A 24,737-nucleotide genomic window follows, 5' to 3' on the forward strand; every position below is an offset into this window, starting at 1 on the left:
TAGATAAATATTCTTTAAATGTTATACATTGCTCATTTTTATCTTATATACTCTACTTCTATAGTTATCGATATATATACATTCAAATAATTTATTAAAATCTTATATTTTATTAATTCTATGATAAATAATGATATTTGTTATTAAAGTTAATTCATTAAACAATGATAATATAATACGCGTTAATACGGAATAATAAAATGTGATTTAACATTAAATGAGTATTTAACACTTTTTCCATTAGTCCAGTTTTTTAGAATATAAAACTACAAATCCAAAATTGGATCTTTAACAAATATATAAAAATTGTATTATTATAATGTATTATTATGCGTCTTTTCGATAAAATTAATATTAATATTTAATTATATAAAGGTTTCACAATAAAGCAATATTTCAATATTAGTTATTAGTATACTATTTTACTAGTTTATATGTACAGATATATAATAATAACACTATTATATCTATCATATTATGTATAATTATTAGAACAAAATATGATGTGACATTTTATTCATATACTTATATTTCATCTTTTACTACTTTAAATATAATATATTTCCAATTTATATATACCTCAAAACTATAAAGCTTATAAATTAATAGTGATTAATCTAATAGTATACCTTTATGATAAATAAATTAAAGTGTATAAAGCAACTTTTATTAATACTAGTTAATTTTAATACAAATGTAAAATACAAAAAGAGAATAATAAAACAATTAAAACTTAAAAAATGTTAGAAGTATAATAATATTTTATAGACTACTTTACATTGTCGATTCTCGATCGATATTCCATGCATCTATATTTTATGAATCTATATTATTATAATTCAGTTGGATGACATGATTTAAATTAAAATAAATATGATACAAATTATAAGTTTTACTAAATAAAATGTTTCATCAAATAAAGAAACATATTGCGTTATGCACAATTCGATGTAACCACATATTAACAAATTTTATATAATAGGAATTATGATATAGCAAATATCTATATTAATATATGAAATATAGATATTTTATTTAACCATATTAAATCGATATTAACGCTCAATTATATATATTATATCTTATGAAAAAATGTGATATATCCCTTTTAATATTAATGGAAGTACCCCTTGGGGGTGCACATTTTTACTTTATCTCGATATTAAACATACAGGTATAGTATATATATCTAATTACTGTCCAAATTGTACAAAATTAAATGTAATATAATACTTAACCCGAACCCCAATATGGGTCCCATGATGACAACCCTACCCACAACATAAAAGTTATGCAAAAATTACGTTCAAAAATTATTTATTACCAATAGACATATTCTTAAAATATATCAATCATTATTAATCTCCGAATCATATATTAATGATCCATTTTCTTCTTTATTTTTTTATCTTTTCTCTTAAATGTTGTTTTTGAGATCGCTTCCGAAATCCAAATAATGAATACTAATATAAAAATGGTAAACCCATTATATATTTTTTAATAATTGAATATAAGTAATCACGTAAATATTTTATAAATTCCTAATTATTTACCTTATAAGAAATTCCTAAAAAAAATGCTATTGCACCAAATATCGATAAAACTATAATTAATTTGTTTGTTATCGACGAACTTGGTGATATAACTTCAGAACTCGGTTCAGAATTCGATTGAAAACTTTGTACAGGATTTTGTGTTGTTTTTTTCTCTGGAAGGGGTGGAATATCGTCACAATTAACCTTATGTTTATTACAATAACTTTTAAAATTGTTATAATCATTTGATAATGTAGAAAATACTTGATAATATGGACTATCTTCAGTATCAATATCATTATTATTAAGCAGTTTTTTATATTTTTCAACAAATTCTTTAGCACAATCTAAATATTTCTTAGATGTTTTTTCGTTTGCATTAAGTTCAGTATACATGTTGCATAATGATTTAAAGGCATCATAAAAATTAGACACATCATTAATACCAATATCCATCAAACATTTGTTTTCATCTATGAACTCCTTAAAATTCGTATATCCCGTGTTCTTTTTTAATGAACTACTACAATCCCCATAATTATCATTATTAATTTTTTTTTTACATTTAGTATAATTCGTATTATCTTCTATATATTTATTATAAAAATCATTAAATTCTGTGATTTCTGCATGCTTCTTTTGATTCAATTTAAAATTTAACCATAACATAATGTATATAATAAACACTTTATGCTTTTTACCACTAGGATCTTTAGAATCACTAAAACCAGTAATCCTATTAATAATATTTTGCTCGAACAACCATATAAATCCAGCATTTATTTTATCGACCTCAGTCTTACATTCTGCTTCTTCTGATTTTCCATTAGAGCAATAATTTTTAGCATCCCCTAATCTATTAATATCTTTACTTGTAGAGTTTAAGTCATCGGGTAAATATTTTCTCAATAAATCAAACCTTCCACACTAATAAAACATTTAAAAAAGTATAATAAAAATATACGTTAATGAAACTCTTATAAAATAAAGTTTAATGATATTTATATATAATACAATATCATAAAATGTAAAGGAAATTATTATTATTAAAAAATGCATATACTATTCGGTTATCCATTATAATGGAATTTTATTTTTGATTTATAAATTGAATAAAAGCATCCTGTTTTATACATGCTCCCCTAATATGTGACGCAAATACTTTAACCCTATAAATAACAACTGTCTGTAGTTAAATATATTATATGTTTTTCAATAATTAAATTAGTATAGGATAATAAAATAATATTATTACTAAAGAAAAGTTACATTCCTTTTTATGACAATTAGCTAAATTACCTTAAATAGAGGGTTGATTAATACATTTTTGATTAAATATAGATATAATGCATTTTGTACAAAAAATTATATTCTTACTAACATCTGGTATAACTTTATTATAAAAATTAATATATGTTATAATGAATTTAAAGTATACTTGAGCATAGAAAAGGAATATATTTATATCATATGTTTTAATGGTTATCCTTAAAAAACTTAAATCCTATATAATTTTAAAAAATAAAAATTTTATTATTACTATAATCCTTAAAAGTATATAAATAGTAATTTTTAAAAGTATATTACATACTATATACTTGTTTCTTATAATATATAATATAGTCTTTTCTAAAATTATAACACTTACAAAATAAGTTGTATTGTTCCATTTTATATGCAAATTACATAAATTTATATTGTTTTTAATGAATAAAGATAAATTCATAACCCATTTTAATAAGTCCAATAACTTTATTTTTATTCCTACATATTCCAATTTAGAAGTATTCTCTGTTGGGTAATTTTATTATATATTTTCCCATCATTTCCATTCTTTAAAACAACAATTAACACTGAACCCGTTTTTATTATGCTATTTTGAGCTTAAATAAGCCCTTAAATGCATATTATTTTTAAAATAATATTTAGTATATATTAAATATTAACACATAAATAAGTATTTATGCAAGTTTTAAAGTATATATAAAATTATGTTTAATTATATTGGTATATTGCCCTTTAAGATGAGAAGGATCAGATATATTTGCTCTTTTAATATATAAATTTATATAAATATTCGTTAAATGTTCTACATTGTTCATTTTTATCTTATATATTTTATTATTATAGTTATCAATGTATATATATCCAAATAATTTATTAAAAATTCCATATTTTATTAATTATACGATAAAACCATGCTAATTTATATTACAAAATGATGATTCATTAAACACAATAATATAATACATGCCAATATAGAATAATAAAAATATATTTAACATTAATTGTAATTTTAACTTTTTCTTTATCCACTTTTTAAATATAAAATCACATATCCCAAATTGGATCTCTAACAAGAATATAATATTGATACCTTTATAATGCATTGTTATATGTTATTGATTTGTTATTTCAATAATATAATTGTTAATTATAGGAAATATCCAATTTTATACTTTTTTTATTGAATATGCATAACAAACAATTGTGTGTGCATATAACAAGGGTTTAGGAGGGGGGAAATTATTATGTTTTTAAAAAAAAATATTATGAATTTTTTCAATAATAAATGATTTTATAAAATATATATTTTTTAGTCATCCATTATATTAATAATTACTGTTATTCTTATAATGGAAACCAAATGAATCAGTTAAACAACATCGTTTTATATATATTATTAAAATACATATATATATTATAATATTACACATAAATATATTTTATGATTATACTTATGAGTTTATTTATCTATAACAATAATAATAGTAATAAACGAATTTACTTATTTATTATTTTTATATTTATATTGAATTTTAAAGTCAGAGGCATAAACATCTGAGCTTTGGTTATTTTACAAAAAATATAAGACATTAATTAAATTTATCATTCCAAAGAATCTTTTTTTCTTTTATAAACAAAAAAAATTAACAAAAAAAATAAACTAATAAATGGTGCAGGATCGGCCTGCATAAGTTTGTATATATTTAATAATGGAGATTTTTTCCCATAAACGGAATTTATAGATTTTTTTAATTTTTTTAATTTGTTAATCTCTTTTTTTGGAGCAGATGAATTTATAATTATTTCCACTTGTTTTTTTCCATAAGTTGAGTTTATAACTGTTTTTGTCTTTTTATTTACACCAAACAAATTTATAACCTTTTTCATGTTTTTTTTTCTCTTCAATTCCTTTTTCCATCCAGATGAAAAATACTAACATAAAATTATGAAAAATATATAATATTTTAGTGGGGAAATATTTTTAAAAATGTATAATTCATAATTTTCTTTTGTTTACCTTGTACACAATTAATAAAGTAATGGGAATTAAAAGAACCATAATTGCAATTCCAATTGGTTTGTATTTTTTGAGTACATTAATATATATTCCGATTGTTCCATTTCCTTTTGTTTCGGTTACTGTATTTCTTGGTTTAATTACTGGAACTGAGACCGGAGCTGGAACTGTTTTTTGAGGTTCTCTGTGATCGTTTTTATCAGAATGTTTGTTTGTAGATGGGTCCTGAGACAATTGCGTTGTTCCAGTTTGTTCCTTAGAACTTGGTAGTAGTGAAGTTTGAGATTGTTTTTCTTTAGGAATATCTTTAGGCGTACTTCCTTGATGCGGATTTCCTTGATGCGGACTTCCTTGATGCGGACTTTCTTGATGTGGACTTCCTTGAGGCGAACTTCCTTGGGGCAAACTTCCTTGAGGCGAATCTCCTTTAGGCGAACCTCCTTTAAGCGGATCTTCTTTAAGTGGACCTCCTTGAGGTGAACCTTCTTGAGGCTGACCTTCTTTAAGTGGACTTTTAATCGGACCTTCTTGATTTTGATCTGTTTTATCTTGATCTGTTTGATGGTGATCTGTTTGATGTTGATATTTTTTATCTGGGTCTTCTTGAGGAGGCGTTGGTGGATTATCAAGTGTTGGTGGATTATCAAGTGTTGGTGGATTATCAAGTGTTGGTGGATTATCAAGTGTTGGTGGATTATCAAGTGTTGGTGGATTATCAAGTGTTGGTGGATTATCAAGTGTTGGTGGATTATCAAGTGTTGGTGGATTATCAAGTGTTGGTGGATTATCAAGTGTTGGTGGATTATCAAGTGTTGGTGGATTATCAAGTGTTGGTGGATCGTCAGGTGTTGGTAATTTGTCCCCTGTGCCGTCTGCTCCAGGTTTTTTATCGTCTGAATGATCAGAGTTTTCTACTTTTTTAGAATCGATATTTATATTCTCAATAATTTCATTAAAAAAATTAATAGATTTATCAAAACCAGTTTTTATATTATCTAAAGTTGTATTATATACATCATGGATGTCATTAGAAATATGTATAATTTTTTCCTTATATCTTTCATAAAACTTGAAAGTGTTATTTATTTTTTCCATGCCGTTGAATATGATATTCAAAGAGAATGGTTCAGTTTCAAGAGGTTTCCCTGGTGTATTTTGAGGTTCTTTTTTTTCTGGAGCATTATCTGGGGGATCTTGATCATTACCTGATCCATCTTGTTTATTACCTAATTTACCTGGCTCACTGCTTGATCCACCTCCCAAATCTTTTGATCCTTCTGATCCTCCTTGACCATCTTTTGGTCCATTGTGACTATCTTTTGGTCCACCTTGATTACTTGTTGGTCCACCTTGATTACCTGTTGGTCCGCTATGATCAGCTTTTGATCCACCTTGACCTCCTTGAAAATCATTAGCAGGTTCTGTCCCACTACCTGAGCTTCCTGATTCTTTTGGACTTCTTTGATCACCATCTGTCCCACTACCTGAACCTCCTTAACGACCATCTTGTCTACCATCTGTATTTAATGCCCCACCATTTAAACCTCCTGATCCTTCTAATCCTCCATGACTTCCTTGACTTCCATGACTTCCATGACCATCTTTTCCACCGCCCGTATTTAATGACTTGCTATCTGTAGTTCCTGGCCCAACATTTGAACCTTTTCGTCCATCAGGCGATCCATCATTTGGATTTTCACGGTTGGTACCTGAAGGTAAGAGATGGGTGTTTGTATTGATTTGGCCGTTTGGATTGATTGGACCCCTTGAATCCCTTGATCGATTCGATTTACTTCCTATGTCATTCCCTAGATTTCGTTGTTTACCCCCTTTAGGGTATTCTTTGCTTCTAGTCATGTTTGATATAACATGTTTATTCCGTGATCTATCAATGTCATTGGAAGTTATACTTGGTGAATCTCCAATTCTATTCCCTGGACCCTTATCATTTTCTTCACCACCAGGGTTTATGTTTCCACTACTCGAACCTCTATTATCACCACTAATACCCCTTTTATTCTCTCCAATATTAAATGGCACCCTTGGATCTATGTTAGAACCGTCTGATCCATGTTTATGATTTGATCCTTTTATTTGAGTTTTTGGTAATTTAATACGGTTTTCTGAAGATGTTGGAATATTTGGTGGTGGTGCTGGTTCTCGCGTAGGTGCTAATGGTGCTTTGGGTTGATTATCCTTTGGTTGGTATGAAGGCTGTGGCGGTGATGGCACTTCTGAAGGTTTTGGCGATTGTGAAACACCATTTTGTACAGGCTTTGTAATTGTTGTAGGTGGTTTAGATGGTATATTTTGTTCAGAATGTGATGATTTAGGTTTTTGATCTTTTTGATCTTTTGTATGTGTTGGAGTTTTTGGAACTTTTGGCGTAGGATTGGGGAATTTTTTCTTAACATTTGAATGTGCTTTTATGCATCCATCGCTATTAAATCCAGGTTTATATGTTTCATCTAGCTCCCTTGTAGTAATAAGATCTTTAGATTAGCATATAGTGCACTATTAAGATGACGACGTCGTGATTTTTTAGTAAGCGATTTTTTAAAATTTTCATATTCTGTTTTTAAATTATTTAATAAATAAACATATGTATCACATTCTTTAATATCATTATAAAGTTTTTGATGCATATCATAAATTTTTGTAGAATCTATAATAGTTTGATCAATATTGAGAGCATTTCTTGAATATTTCAAAGTGATATTACATATTTCATTCAATAACTCATATAATCGACTCATATATTCAATGCTGGCATCCTTCAAATACCTGTTTTTATATATTTTCCCCATATGATCATAATTTATAAATGCGTTCGTTAAATATTTTTTATAAAAATGGAATAAAGTTGAGTAATTATAATCGTCTGTCTGAAATAATTTATAACATATCCACATCATAATGTATTCAGTATATTGCTTATGTCTACTTTTCATTTTCATTTTATCTACAGGAAGATTGTGCAATTCAGTAAATAAATGCATAGACAGAGCGTTAACTCCATCATAAACGTTCTTACATTCATATTTTTCTGATTCTCTATGATAAGGACAATACCGAATAAAAGGTCCATCTTTCGAATTTATTATATTCAAATCAAATTTTTCTTTATTAAAAAGACGATTAACTTTGTAAAATGTCATACACTAAGAAAATTTTTACAAAATTTAATAAAAATATGTATTAATGAAAAAATTATTAAAATAAAGTTTAATAATAATATACAACCAATATATCATATAAAATTTAAGGTGATTGTTTCTATTTAAAAATAATGTATTTACCATGTCCTTAGGCATTGTGATCGAATTTTGTTTTTAATCTGCATGTTAAATGGTATCATATCATTTTTATATAAAACTTATATACTATGCCAAAATAAGTTATACAATTACGTGTCTTTCTATATAAAATTGTCTGTAGATAATCATATTATTAATATTAAATTAGTATATAATACAGTAGTGTATGGGGAATAACTTATATTTATTTTTATGGTAGTTTAGATAAACCTTCTAAATTTTTCATTTTTTTGAAAGGTTTGATCATGCGCATAATATCACTATTTTCATTCAAAATTGATATTCATTACACAAGTATATGTAATCTCGGAATAATAATAAATGATGTCCATTTTTATATAATAATATATATCATTATATTTGTAGGTTTACAGATGGGAACAAAGATATATTATATATTAGTTTTAACAAAGTGGTTCCAATCTTATATAACTGTAAATATATAAAAAAATAAGAAATAATTTATTACTATAATTAATAAAAATGTATTTGTATCTCATTATTCAATATAATTTATTGATATTCGTTATTATTTTGTAAGGCATATTATATCTTTTAGTATTATCTCTAGTAAATATAATACACATTTTTATTTAAATTATAATACTTAAATATTGATTTAGTATTAATTATTTTTATAAATATATTATACATCTTTTCTATATCTGTTTAATTTATCCATATTAATTAAAACCATTTTTCATAATGTGCAATAACTTTGTTTTTGACCTAATATTCCTTTACACACTAATTCATTTAATGAATAATTTCGAGTGGTATTTTATGCATCTTTACAGAATTTGATAAAAATAAATAATATATAATTGGATTAATCGAGGTAATTATAAACTTAAATAAAGCACAGTATATAAATCCGATTTATAATAATAGTTGTATATTACACTCTCCATTATTTTAACTATTAACAAATAAGAAAACTTATTATAATATATAAAATTAAGTAAATGAAATTATTTTCATACATTTTACTTTAAACCAATTATTTTATTAATTTTATAATTTATTAATATATTAGTTTAATAATTAATTAATTTGGAAAACAATATAGCATGTGTACACATTTCCTTGTGTAAATTTCTCATCATGACCTAAGAAAATATTATATATTGTACATTTTCTAACAAAATTATATTTAAAATAGGAAAATTGTCATTTTAAGGAAAAGCATATAATTATTAATAGAATTAATAATATATTTTTTGATAATGTTAATACTAATATCACCATATTAAAGCTTAATTAAATAAAAGTTATTATATTCCATATGATCCTTGTATGCATACAATTTTAATCTTATATCTTTAACAATATATATAACTACTGTATATCCATGTAATCGAATTAAATAATCATAATATATTTGTTACTATTTAGTAGAATATTAATATGTTATTATTGTTATTCATTCTACAACATTGTATATTACAAAAAGCTTATCATTACACGCAATAGAAATACTTTAAATCTATGTAAAAAGTTTACTTATTTCATAATTTTATAATAAAATATTTTAAAACATATATAGCTTCTCCGTAAAACGAAATGTTTATAATACATATTTATTAATTTATATATGTATAATAACAAAAAATATTATTAGTCAAAAGAAATTAATTAGAACATGTAAACTCTATAAATATACTTTTATATAATATATATATGATGTTGACATAATCTAAAAATATTCCAGTGTCAAGTTATTGATGCAGTATTTTGTTCATTTATATTTATAGCTTTTATAATAATAACATAATTTTATATACATAACTTTTGGGAGTTACTAGGAAATTTACTAACGAAATGTATTATAAAACACACTTATATATGTTCATTTTAACTATTATAAAATGTATTATGTCTTAGATAAATTATGTGCTTCGTAATATATACTTATATATCAATTATGAAAGTATTAATTATTGTATGAATAATATAAAATTAAATCCCAATCGAAACAAAGCATTAACTAATAAAATGTAAGTTAATGTTAAATGTGTAACTTCGAAAAAAAAAATTATTAATTAAATTTATAATATAAATAATCGTCTTTTATTTTATAAACAAAAAAATTAGCAAAAAAAATTAACAAAAAAAATAAATTAATAAATGTACAGGATCGACCTCCATAACTTTCTATATATTTAATAATCCCATTTTCTCATCGACTCAATTTACGACCTTTTTCATGTTTTTTCCTTACTTTTACTTCTTCCCCAACTCATAAATACTAACATAAACACTACCGTAAAAATCGCCAAAAATATAATATTTTCCAGTGGCCAAATATTTGTTAAATATTATACTAAATCATAAAATAATATGTATTAAAATAAATGTACCTTTAACGTAACTTAACTTCTCTCCCTTATATATATTTCCTCCAAATAGCATTTTATAATTTTATTTCATTCAAATCCATTCCTACATCACTCCATTTATCATTCGGTTAGGTGTCATTGAGGGAGGAAATCATAATAAATTATTTTCTTTCAAACCCTTCTTAGTTTCTCATATTAAATGTTGTAATTATTTAAATTACCGTTTTCTTCTTGGACCAAGTCAATTCCAATATTTGATCAATTTCCCCATAAATCATTAACCCCAAATTAACAATAAAATACAAAAAGACATAGTTCAACACATTTACCATTAAGTTATATTAACATGAAATGAAATTATTATAATTATTAAAAATATATTACTGTATTCGTTCTTTTTCATAGTAATCTTCATTCTTATTTTTTCTTACATATTTAGACTTAATATAAATATTAATAACTCTAACAGATCCTATACATATTTTTAATAACTTATTTCCTATATATATTTAAAACAATTCCTTAAACTAATAAATGTTATCAAATTATTCAAAATTATAAAAAATTAAATGCAATATAATACTTAACCCTAACACATAACATAAAAACTTTATAAAAATTATGCAAAAATTGTGATAAAAAATTATGCAAAATTTATGATAAAAAATTACATATTTTAAAATAGACAATTTCGCAACATATATTAATCATTATTACTATTCCTGGAATAATCATTACTCTTCGAATAATATATTAATGATCTATTTACTTTATTTTTTTAGATTTTCTCTTAAATGTTGTTTTTGAGTTCGTTTCCGAAATCCAAATAACGAATACTAATATAAAATGTTAAGAAGCGTACGGTTGTTTTTTAACGTTTGCATATATATAATAATTTGTTTTTTTTAATCCCTTATTATTTACCTTATAAGAAATTCCCAACAAAATTGCTATTCCAACAATTATCGATAAAAATGGAATTAATTTATTTACTAGTGATGAGCCTGATAATGTGGTGTTAGAACTCGGGGTTGTTGTTACAGTATCTGATTGATTTGTTTTAATCGAGGGGCTATCTAATTTAGTTTTATTAGAACCTTCTGCACCGACATTTTTGGCTGTTTTTTGTGTTGGTAATGGAAGAAGTTTCATTTGTGTATTATGAATAGCTCTGTTATTTACAAAATTATTATAATAATTGGATAAAACAAGTAACACTTTACTGTATGAACTGTCTTTAATATTATCATTAAGGAGTTTTTCATATTCATCAACAAAGTTCTTAACATATTTTGAAAAATCGTTACTTTTATCTTTCGTATAAGCAGTATTCATATTACACAAGAATTTAAGTAATTCATAAAATTTAGACATATGACTAATATTAATATTCATATAGTCCTTTATTTCATCTATTATTTCCTTATAACTGTCATAATCTGAATCAATATTTCTTTCTTGAGTGTACTTTTCGTTATTTTCTATATAATTAGAATAAAAATCATTTAATGTGTTGATTCCGTCATATGACTTTAGGCTTAATTTATAACTTAACCATATCATAATACATACAACCATATCCTTATAAATATCTTCATAATGTAAAACACCATATTTATCGAAAAATGTACTAAATAACCATAAACATCCAGCGTTAACTATATCGGTATCAGCATCGCATTTTTCTTTAGGACAATATTTCTTAAATTTTCCATTTTCAAAATCATATTTTCCAGAACCATCCAATTCATCGCGAAAAATCTTCCTTAAAGTATCAAACTGTTGGCACTATGAAGCAATTTTAAACATATTTAATAAAGTGTCATTAAAATTAAATTTATTAGTAATATATAAATAACAAATTATCAAATAATGCAATAAAATTAAATATTGTTAAAAAAAAATATACCAGACTTGTAGCCATTATAATATAATTTCATTTTTGATTTGTAGGTTAATCTGCATCATGGTATTTTTATATAAAATATATATACTGACAAAATATATTCTGTAAATGAGTCCTTTACATCAGATTTATCGTATTAAACACATTGAAATTTTTAATAATATCTTAAAATTAATATGAAATAATAATACAATAATATTAATAAAGGAATATTATATTTACTTTTATTGACATTTGCTAAATTGCCTTAAATTGTGGTTGGTTTAATACATATTTGATCAGATGTATATATAATACAACTTATTCATAAAATCATTATACTAATATCATTCTACATAATTTTATTATAAAATATTAAGGAATTTTATAATGAATTTAAAAAATATATACATATGCTTTAATATAGAACATAAACAACGTCCTAAAACTCAAATACTGCACAAATTTAACAAATTAAGAAAGTTATTATTATTAGAATCATTAAAAGTATATAAATAGTTATTTAATAATATAGATTAAATACTTATATACTTGTTTCTTATAATATATACAATTTTTTTATTAAAATTATAGTATTTTCAAATTAAGTTGCATTGTTCCATTTTCTATGCAAACTATATAAATTTATATTATTTGTAATTAATATAGATGAATTTAAAAAGAAATTTAATCCATTAAATAACCTTATTTTTATTCCTATATACTTAAATTTAGAACTATATCCTATTGGGTAATTACACAATATATTTTGCCATATTTTCCATTCTTTAAACAACAATTAGAACTGAACCCGTATTTATAAGCTTAAATAAGTCTTTAAATGTAGATTGATTTTAAAATAATACTTAGCAAATATTAACATATAAATATATATTAATAATATTTTAAAGTATAATAGAAAACTATGCGTAATTAGGTTGTTATATTCCCCTTTAAGAGGAGAGAGAGAAGATATATTTGCTCTTTTAATATATCAATTTAGATAAATATTTTCTAAATGTTCTACATAGTTGTTTTTTATATTATATATTCTACTACCATAGTTATCAATGTATATGCATTCAAATGATTTATTAAAAATTCTATATTTTATTAATTCTATGATAAAACAATGATAATATAATATGAAATAATAAAAAAACATTTAACGTTAATTGAATCTTTAACTTTTTTTCCATTTACCAAATTTTTATAATATAAAACTACAATCCCCAATTGGATCATTAACAAATATATAATGTATTATTATGTCTTTTCGATAAAATTAATATTTAATTATATGAAGGTTTCACAATATAACAATATTTCAATATTAGTTATTGGTAGATCATTTTACTAGATTATATGTATAGGCATATAATATTAACGCATCATAACTATAATATAATTTATAATTATTAGAACAAAATATAATATTAAACTTTATTAATATACTTATATTTTCTCTTTTAACTATTTTAAAATATAACTTATATATACTTCAAATCTTTAAAATTTAAAAATGAATAGTTATTAATCTAATATTACACCTTTATAGTAAATGAATTAATGTATATAAAACGGCTTCTATTAATACAAATTAATTTTAATACAAAAAGAGAACTGTAACTACAATTAAAACTTCAAAAAATGCTAGAATCATAACAATCTTTAATAGATAATGTTATATTGTCGATTATCGATCGGTATTATATGCATCTATATTGGTAATATGTTTAATTAATCTTAAAAATATATGCATTAATTTGAAGCCATATTATAATATAGACAATTGTTCCAAATGAATAGAATTATATGTTATAGCCTCATATATAAGATTATTATATAGTTCAGTTGGATAACATTATTTAAATTGAAATAATATGATACAAATAATAAGTTTTACTAATAAAATTTCCATCAAATAAAGAAATATATTGTGTCATGCATAATTCAATGTACTCCCTGAGTAACGAGTTTTATATAATATGCAATTATGATATAGAATAATATGAATTCATATATATCCAATATCTATATTAACACTCAATTATATATATTATAACTTATGAAAAAATGTTATACACGCCATTTCATATTAGTTTATGTCCATTTTTGGTTCCATATTTGAACTTTTGAACTTTACCTCGTGATTGAACATATGTGATGGTATATATATTTAATTATTGTTCAAATTATAAAAAATCAAATAAAGATATAACCTAGAATATTATTCAAAAAATAACCCATAGCACATAATCCTGACCCATAATATGGGTTCCCGAAAACCACGTTTGTAAATTAATTAAAAATTCACAATTTTTTGTTACAAACTTCATTAGACCACCTTCACCTTTTACATATAGAACTCGTACACATAGCCATTTCCTAAGCTTTAGTGCAATCAAAACTTTATATCGTTCTAAATTTACCGTCCTTTAATTTCTTAGTTCGTCATAAATCAAAAAAGTAAAACACAAAATCAAGTAATAAAGTAAAAAAAGTAAAAAAACATAAGATCGAGTAAATATTTCCTTTCTATTTTCCTTATATCATGCCCCTTTTGTTCAGGAACTCTTCCTCCTTATCCACATCCTCAAAGAGAACGTTGTCATCTTTATACAATGTATAGCCCATTCTATCTAAATCTATCAGTTGTGTCATACTCGGCATGATTGCAGTACTTCTCTTTCCTCCTATAAATTTCTTAAAATTTGTGTCACTTAATCTAGCATTTATAATTTCGTTGTACTCGTTTTTACTTTTCAGGTTTCGCAATAGTTTGTTCACCACCTTTAAAATTGGATCTACCGTTACTTTTTTCATAGTTTCTATTGTGAGTGTGGAATAGAAATTTTGGAAAGGTCTATGATAAGAACTGAAAAACCTTACTGGCATAATAAAGAAGTATACCACATTTGTATAGAATGCATACCAACGGAAAATAGTATAAACTGAAAACAGAAAACTAAATGAGGTAACCATGCCAAATATAAAATCTCTGCCAAGTGCATGCAATGGTCCTTTCTCTGGTGGTTCTTGTATAAACATATCGCTCGTCTGATCTTGTAGTTCGTTATAAAGTGGCCTTGGAAGCACTCTTCCACTTTCTAACCATAGAAGAGTACCTATATGCATAGTGAAGTACATCGAAACATGGAAAAAAGTATTCTTAATAAATACATCACGCAAAAAGTCTGATCCCTTTGGAAATTGCTTCACACCGTACCCCCTGAGCACACCAAAGTATGCGATAATTGCTAAATATTTCTTTCCTAAGTATTGTGACTTCTTCTCAATGGAATAGCTGTTCGCCGATGCAATTGCTTGATTCTCACACAGCATCTTCATATTATTAAGATTAAGCATTCCGTATATTTGTGCTGTAAATCCAAAATAATTCGCAAAAATAAAAGTTTTTCCATAACGCAATTGTGTAATGGGTTTCTTCGCATACAATGGCATCAAGCTGTTCGTTATGGTGTCAATTATGCTACCATAATATGCATATGCATATGTGAAATAAGCATTCTCATTCGCAGATAACTCAATTAATTTCGTCTTCGTATACTCTTTGTCCAACTTATCAAGATTTTTGTTTATTTTTATTGAGAATGTTGTATGAAGAGCGGAATATAGCGTCTTCGCCAAAAACTTGGATTTCATGCTATTGTCAAGTTCATTAAATCGTTCCTCTTTACTTAATCGCGAGTAGTACTTCGAAACGTTTAGCATGAAAATGTTGCTAATGCTCTGCAAAGGAAACAAAATTATACAAAATTACATATAAAATACGCACAATATCACACAAATATGCACACGAATAAATCGTTCAAATAACACAATTTCGTACCGTCGAGTCGTTACGCCTGTGAGATCCAGCGCTGATCTCGAGTTTCTTGCACAACAAGTACAGCGTCTGTAGGAATGTCACATCACTGAATGTCTTTTTGTTTGCTTTATAAACGGATACTAATTCTTCACTCACTTCTTTTAAGTACTCTTTGTTCAGCCTAAACCCGTAAATCATACCATATTTGTAAAAGTTGTAAGCATTTCCTGGTGTATAATGAAACATAAAATTAAACCTTTCAGTCATTCTGCGCAATTTTGGAACTAATGATAAATATTTATTTATAATGAATGGTTCTGCAAAAAAAATTGTATCTTTATAATGCTTTAAGTATAATTCGTACGAATCTCTCATCATCATTACTTTACTACTTATGTTAAATGTATCATGCAATTCTATCAAATTCTTTATATGCCTCTGTTTAAAATAAGATTCGTAACCACTTTTAATATATCTCTTAAATACTTCTACTAATTCGTCAAATTTAGGAGCTACAAATCTTTGTGAACGTGGTTTTCTATAAAGCTCAGCTTTTCTAGATGGATCATCGTAATGTAAAAAGAAGTATCCTGAAGAAATTTGAAAACACCATTGAACTAATTGAGATTCAAGATCCCTAGACAAAGGGTTTTTTCTGAATGTTCCAAGTACTGGCTCATTTAATGCGTGGAAAAAATCTAGTTGCATAAAAGAGTTTACGTGTATAACGTATTGCACGACATTTTTCATCTTTTCAATTGTATCGGGTTTTAATAAGCCTTCCAACACTAAAAAGAAGCATGCAATATATCTTATAGAAAATTCATATCAAATTGAGCGCACATAAAATTGTAGAAAATTCACAACATAGTTTACCTGATAATAGATTCGGAGCTACGTGTGCTTTTATAAATAAGGTATAAGCTCTCTTTATGCAAGATGGGTACCAATGATCTGTCACCATTGTTTGAACAGGTGTGTCTTCATCTTTCAATTCCATATACATAGCTTCACTCACAGTTGTTTCATGAATATCTGCAAAAAAGCAAAATTTTCAAATTTTAGTACACATATTTTTCTATATCAATATTTAAAAAGAACTATTTTTATTTTTTGTGATTACTTTTATAGCTTGTTAATCGGAGGAAAAATAAAAATGTGTACCAATTTAAATCATTTGATAAAAAGTTATCATATTCGTCATAAATATTAATATTGCTCACTATATTTCCTAGCATTTTAGCTTCAATTACTTTTGTAACATAATTATAAAATTTGTTAACCATTGATAAGTTGTTTTCATTTTTCCAAGTTATAATATCGAAAGTTCCTTTGCACATGTTACATTTTGATACTATTTTTTCTTCCTTAATTGATAATTTCTTTGATTTCTTTGAAGAGTTTTTTTGATCATATGCGTTACATTTCACAACACCTACAAATGTCAACAACGTTTATGCATCCATAGATACAAAAATAACTTATACATCCATATATGAATCATATATACGAATATATACATCCATATGTGTGAATCATGTATCATAAAATATTAAAATTACATTTTATTAAATTTTTGAATTGCTCCTTCAAAGTTTGTTCATCTTCAAAGGCGAGTTGGATCGCTGCAAAGGAAGGAAATCAAAGATATTAACACATATAACGAATAAACTAGAACAAATAAACCATAACGAATAAAATAGACATGAATATATTTTAGTTACTATTGTAGTATCCGGGTAGGTACAAAGATCCTACATATGCATCAATTTCGTTATCTACAAAAAAAATAAAATAGAAGAAATATAAATAGCAAAACAACAAAATAAATAATGTGATATCATACTAGATACATCGAGACTTACTCAATATTCCGGCTAGGTTGTAGAAGTGCGTGTACACTATTTGCTTTGGGGAAAAATCCATATAATTGTTCGAAAAAACCGAAAAATTGTCCTTCACATTAAAAGGTGCACTTACATTAAACGACTTCATATTTTTCAATACAATCTTACTATCATCATTCTCATTGCTCAAGAAAATACTGCTATTGTATATATTACAATTCTTTGAACTATCGCACATAAATCTAAAAAATTCTTCTTTCATATCTTTATGTTCCAAAAGGTAATACGACTGAAATTCATCACCATATGTCCTCGAAATTAAAGACAATTGATATTTATTAAAATAATGAATTAAAAATTCTAAAATATTGCATTCATCAAATGCTCCCTTTCTATTTTGCTCTAAATAAGTTATTCTTCTTTTTTTTTTTATATCATATGTTCCTTCGACATTACACATTAAGTCAAGTGCCTTGAATCTATCTGACATGTTAAAGCTCAGAAGTTTTTGCCAGCTTATAAAATGCCCCTTTCCCTTTTCGAAAAAGTTTTCATAGTTTTTCAATGCCAATGACAATGTGATAAAGTGCCCAAGTGCTGCAAAAAAAAGCGAAATCAAGAAAAAAAAAATATGTTGGTGCGATCCAAATATTTAACGTAAAAAAAAATCAACAAAAACAAATGTTAGTGTAAAACAAGTCCAAAATAAAGTTTGTGGTGCCCTACCTGGGAAGTGTGGACCGATCAAATGAAACAACCCTATCCTGTGTTTCCTTGCGATCATATCCAAATTATCCCCAAACTCAAAGGTTCCATCCGTCGTAAAAAAACCATTATCGCTCTCAAACAATGTTTTCTTATCAACATCATGTATCAACATATCCAAGTGGTCACCACTTCCCCCTAATTCATTTAATCCATCATTGTTACTTACCACCTCACCATATAATGCATCATTCACCCCCTTTATAGCTTTTTTAAAATCATTCGTTTCTTTATACAAATTCATACCCAAAACCATCAATTTTGCTATTTTCAAACCTCTTATAATTATCATCTTTCTCTTAATCAAACTCGAATTCTCCCCATTATACATTTTTATCCCCTCAGACTTTGCAATATTCTCATATTTTATTATATCCTCCAAACCTGTCCTCTCTTCTGGTACAACGCATTCAACACTACTACCAGTCTCATCACCATCATTACAATTTATTACCTTAAACTTAGAAATATCAAAATATTCCCTAGATTCACTTGTTGCTTTTGGAAATTTTATTTTATCAGATTCTAATGACATTATTAATTCACGTTGCAATTTCATTAAATTATCATACAAATTTTTGTTATCAAGCATATACTTTAATTCTTTAATATTATCTTCAGCGGAATGACAAAACGCATTCCCAATTATCACACCCAATGCGACAAGGGTGATCTCGGTTATATTACGAATTGACACCATTTTTCCTAATTTTTAATATATATATGATCTTTATCTTTTTATAGCCATATCAATTCCATTAAAATTCAAAAACAATAATATCAAAAACATAAAATATATCGAAACTTATATGTGAAAATATGGTACACACATTAAAAATTAATAGAGCTTTGCATTATTAATTTTTTTAAGAATGATTTAATAAGAATAAATAATAATTTTATATTATATATACATTGTTATTTATAAAGTTTTATTAAGAATAAGGTACACATGTACATGTAATTGTATATAACCTTTTATTATTATATAAAATAATAATATTTTTATATGTGTGTATTTTTTTTATTATATCATTTATGATTTAAAATGATACTTTAAATTTATTACTATATGTTCTTTATTTTTTTCTTTTTAAAATAATAGTAGCTACGTTTTTTACTCAATACACCAGTACACCGAGACAATTGTGTGTTTTATATTCGTTCACTAGTGCATTTACTATATTTTTTAATATATATATATATTTTTTTTTTCGACTCTCACATTTATGGTAACCATACCTACCATAAATGGAGCGTCGATATAATATAATTAAACAAATTAAAAATATAAATTATGAAAAAAAGTAATAATTATTTTTTACACTAGGTGTTTATCAATTATTTCCTTAACAATATACGGATACGTTACCATAAACTTCAGTATAATTTGAATAGATTTTTTTTAAATAAGCCCCTATCATTTATCACTAATATTATTTTTTCAAATACCATTTCATGTGTTCAATAAGTGTGCACAATATGCTAATTTTAATTAATACGTTGCATTGAAAGGTCTCATTAAGGCTAAAATTTATTTATTATTTATATGAACCTTTTTATCTAATTTTTTTTTTTTTTTTTCGTTTTTCATCCATAACAATAATACACATGCACATTTAAAATTATATATTTTCTCCAATCGTAATATATCTATGATAACATTATATACGAATGATTTAATTATATAATTATTCTTATAAAAAAATATTTATTTGGGGATTTAATTATTCTTTCGCATAAAATTTTGTTCATATATAGTTTTTTTTTTCTGTTTTGGAATACACATTTATATTTATTATGCTATTTTTTCAAGAAAATATAATTCATTATATACTAAGTTTTTTGATAATTTCTATATAAAAAATTTCTATTTTATTATGTATATTTGTAAACATTCCATATCTAAATCCTAAAACTTAAGCCTCCCAAAAATTACTCTAAGAAAAATACTATATAATTCAGGTTGTTTCTCTTTTTTTGAAGTAGCTATGAAGTGTAACTTTGAAACGTCTTTATTACATTTTTGTTAAATTGCTACTATTACTCATCGATATATAATACCTACACAATATGGCATATTAGATTCTTGAAAAAAACAAAAAAATATACTTCTAAAACACCAATTTAGTCAATATATATGTTTTTACCCTATTACTTTTCTTAATCTTTTTATGCACTTGGTTTGTGTGGTTAAACTTCTTCGCACTCTTTACAACACTGGATTAATAATTATCGTGGTAATATTTGAATGCTTACTATATGTTGTATTCAGTAATATTTTAAAGAAATGAATTTCCCCATGTTATGCATATAAATCATTCTAATAAAAATTGTATTATACCATAAAAACTAATAACACAAAAATATATTTTAATAAAAGATTAAAAGAAACTACACTTATATTTTCTTATCATATTTTTTACCTAACCCTTATAAAAGCATTTGACAACATATTTTCCTACTTTAATCATTCTAAAGATTTGTTTACAAGCCAAGTAAAAACATGATATACTCCTAAATACCAATATTTGTTAGTTAATTATATTTATTTTATTTTTGTTATGTGTTTGACAAAAGGAATACAAAATAAAACATCACATAATTTTATATATTTCGCACACAAAACACAAAATAATTACCTAGACATTGTCAATTTATTCTTAATAAGGAATACTATAATTAATAACATAGGAAATATATAAAACAATATAATACTATTATGTAAAAATCGATTTGACATTTTAATAATAGTAGATTTAGGATTAGTATAAAAATTATAATAATAAATATACATCATATATCCGAATCATTTTGTTCTATGTTATTAAATACGTTTGGGGCTATTATATAAATAATACTTCAAAACGATCTGCCCCCCAAAAGCAAACTACTATATATATTATGCATTGATCAAATAACAAATTAATAAATTTACTATATAAATTGTATATTTCTTTTATACAATTATTTCATAATTTAATGAAAATAGTTACTTTTTACGTTTTTTACTTGTATGTACATTTATACAGAATATAAGCAATAATAATGCAATTAAAAACTCTATTTAAAATTTTACAAATTATATATAAACAAAATTACATATAGTGTAATATTATAATAATATAATAATAATGAAATAATCACATCACGAACAACATAAAATCATTATGAATATTAAAAAATATGTATTTTCTTTATATCTACACATAAATTATATATATTCTTACGCAGAATTTATATGAATATAATACAATGCACCCATTATTGCTGTTATCAACAAAGTGCAGTCTGGTCCCAAATTCTTCAAAGCAAAATAATAACCTAAGACCATAGGAATCCAATAGTAGTAGTAAGTTTTTAATAGATGGACAAAGGTTTTAGCACGTGATTTTATATTATCAGTAATTGAGGTAGAGGTTCGATATTCAGAATATTGACCATTATTTGGTACGTCTCCGCTTGTCCAGGAATTATAATTATTTCTAGTTTCTTCTCTTTCTTGGTTATATTCATTTCTACTGAAATGGTATACATTTGCACTTGGATTTGTAATGTTTGGCATATATTCGGCTAAATGTCTTACATTTCGTATTCCATGTTCATCTATATTTTCATTCTGAAAAAAAAAAAAAAAAATAATTTAAATTAATTAATTAAACATGCGCCCACGTACGCGAAATATACATAAACATTCATTATATTATTATGCTAATACAAATAATATATAAATGCATGTTCGCTATATAATTACAAATTTATATGTATTTTTTATATTATTACATGGCCGTTGGAATAAAAAAAAAGAATAACAAATGTAATTCCAAGAACTTTCGATATTAATTTTAATGAGCTAGCTGTGGATTTTTTAGAGGAATTATTCGAAATCTGTGAACTTTTAGCAGTATTCATTTTCGCAAATTTTATATTTTATTTTTAATCAAATATTTCAAAAATTTAGAGGAATTGTTATATCCCCAAAAAATATATTTTATATTAAAATATATTATTTTATTATATATAAAATCTTTAGATAATATAAAAAATTTATTTGGCAATTTTTTTAATTTAATACTTTCTAATTTTATTTTCTAAAACAATCTAGGATCAATTATTTATTATTTATTTGTTATTTATTTATTATTTATTATTTATTTATTATAGATTCGCACACAGAATATATTAAAAAATTATATAATCGTCATAATAAAAATATTATTATTAAAAAAAATAATAAAATATTGTATACATTATGGAATACAGAAGCAATTTCAAAGTAACAAATTTTAAATTAATTTATCAATTATACGGCACTTAAATCTAAAATATTTATTATGCGCATTTAATTAAAAATTAATTATTAATTAATATAATTATTATAATACTATATTTTTTGTTTATACTTTATACTTTAAATTATAAGGGGTCATTAAAAAAAATTATTTTATACACACAATCATAAATTAAGATAAAATAAAAAACTAAAAATGTTTTTAAGGCATATATCGCGTATTATATATTATTTAAAATGGGAATATTATACCCTTATTATATAATTTTTAAAATTTTATGCATATTTAATATATAAATTTGTTTGATGCAATTAAATATTTTTTTCATTAATAAGTAAATAAATTAAATTTGCAAATATATCCCTCCAACCTATATATTTGTCATGCATTTTTTAATTATTAAACTTAGGTTCAGGTCGGTGATGTATTCATTATTTTTTTGTGCACATACCTAAATATCTAATGCAATAATTATAAAAAAATAATTTTTAAAAATGTATGTACTGAAAAAATTTTTTTTTTTTTATAATTATAATATATAAATGAACATATTATTATTAATTATTATTATTAATAATACCACCTAATAATATTTTATAAAATTAAATTAAAATCATATGATATTTATGTGCATAAATAATGCATTTTTAATTTATTTTTTATTTTATAAAGAAAGAATATTTGATGTTATGCATCATGTTGGTGTAGATACGGGTAAATATATTTTTATATTAGTAAAAAATTTAATATCAGGAAATTATTAAAAAAATATTATATAAATATGCAACTATTTCGCATGCATAACATAAATAAAATCTTTAATATATATTAAACGAATTTACATGATATAAAAAAGTGACAAATTTTTTCTATTAAAAAAAATTATTTATGATTAAATATAATTCCAAATTATTTTTCTATTAGCATATTAAATTATCTACCATGACGTTGTATGCAAGTAGGTGTAGTAAACAATAATGAATGTTGTTAATACAACGTAATTTGTTAAAGAAAGTAATAATACTTTCTTTACAAAATTATATGTAATATATATTTTTTGTTTCTATATCTATTTTCATATTTTTTTTTAATTATTAAAATAAATATTTTTTTATGCCAAAAAATAAAATTACATATTTTATGTGATATTTTTTATTACCATATTTCAGGATAAATATAATTATTCGCATTCTATATAAATTTTAATTTTGCTTAGAATGTAGACCCCCTCAAATACAGGTATTAAAATCTATTTTCGTTAATAAATACTATTTAAATGTTTCTTTAAATTTGTAACAGAAACTAGATAAGTTTTTTTAAATCAATATAATACCTAGTTGTTGCTACATTAATATTTATGCATAAACTTATATATGTTGCTCAAAGGAAAAATTCTACTTAATAAAAATTATATTATTCCATTTTAATGATCTTTACAAAAATATAAATAATTGTATTTTTAAACGAAACATCTATATCCATCGATTTTTTATATCTATTTACGCCTTTTCATGCTTTTCTTTTATTATCTTATCTTTTCTTTATTATCTTTTCTTTATTATCTTTTCTTTATTATCTTTTCTTTATTATCTTTTCTTTTATTATCTTTCCTTTTCTTGTA

At 24.1% G+C, this 24,737-nt stretch overlaps 4 protein-coding genes and 1 pseudogene across 4 annotated transcripts, besides 1 other annotated feature; all 5 read right to left on the bottom strand.

Annotated features, from left to right (window-relative positions):
* Positions 1-1,397: 1,397 nt before the first annotated feature.
* Positions 1,398-2,613, bottom strand: PY17X_1401900 (PIR protein; the record flags this gene model as incomplete). Its single annotated transcript, XM_022957389.1, has 3 exons — positions 1,398-1,463; positions 1,554-2,462; positions 2,599-2,613. 3 exons carry the CDS (start codon positions 2,611-2,613, stop codon positions 1,398-1,400), a joined length of 990 nt encoding a protein of 329 aa, XP_022812789.1.
* A 1,811-nt stretch (positions 2,614-4,424) lies between these two features.
* On the bottom strand, positions 4,425-8,116 carry PY17X_1402000 (annotated as a pseudogene).
* Positions 4,425-8,116: a sequence feature (YIR protein, pseudogene;~PIR protein, pseudogene).
* A 3,149-nt stretch (positions 8,117-11,265) lies between these two features.
* On the bottom strand, positions 11,266-12,419 carry PY17X_1402100 (PIR protein; the record flags this gene model as incomplete). The annotated part of the gene is made up of 3 exons (XM_022957390.1): positions 11,266-11,331; positions 11,420-12,283; positions 12,405-12,419. 3 exons carry the CDS (start codon positions 12,417-12,419, stop codon positions 11,266-11,268), a joined length of 945 nt encoding a protein of 314 aa, XP_022812790.1.
* A 2,508-nt stretch (positions 12,420-14,927) lies between these two features.
* Positions 14,928-19,524, bottom strand: PY17X_1402200 (cytoadherence linked asexual protein, putative; the record flags this gene model as incomplete). The annotated part of the gene is made up of 8 exons (XM_022957391.1): positions 14,928-16,133; positions 16,234-17,000; positions 17,089-17,247; positions 17,336-17,647; positions 17,775-17,837; positions 17,937-17,990; positions 18,078-18,656; positions 18,786-19,524. 8 exons carry the CDS (start codon positions 19,522-19,524, stop codon positions 14,928-14,930), a joined length of 3,879 nt encoding a protein of 1,292 aa, XP_022812791.1.
* Positions 19,525-22,050: 2,526 nt separating this feature from the next.
* PY17X_1402300 (Plasmodium exported protein, unknown function) lies at positions 22,051-22,736 on the bottom strand (the record flags this gene model as incomplete). The annotated part of the gene is made up of 2 exons (XM_725452.1): positions 22,051-22,443; positions 22,608-22,736. The coding sequence occupies 2 exons, from the start codon at positions 22,734-22,736 to the stop codon at positions 22,051-22,053; spliced, it is 522 nt and encodes a 173-aa protein (XP_730545.1).
* Between the last annotated feature and the right edge of the window lie 2,001 nt (positions 22,737-24,737).

Source organism: Plasmodium yoelii (genome assembly GCF_900002385.2).
Source record: "Plasmodium yoelii strain 17X genome assembly, chromosome: 14".
Taxonomy (NCBI): Eukaryota; Apicomplexa; class Aconoidasida; order Haemosporida; family Plasmodiidae; genus Plasmodium; species Plasmodium yoelii.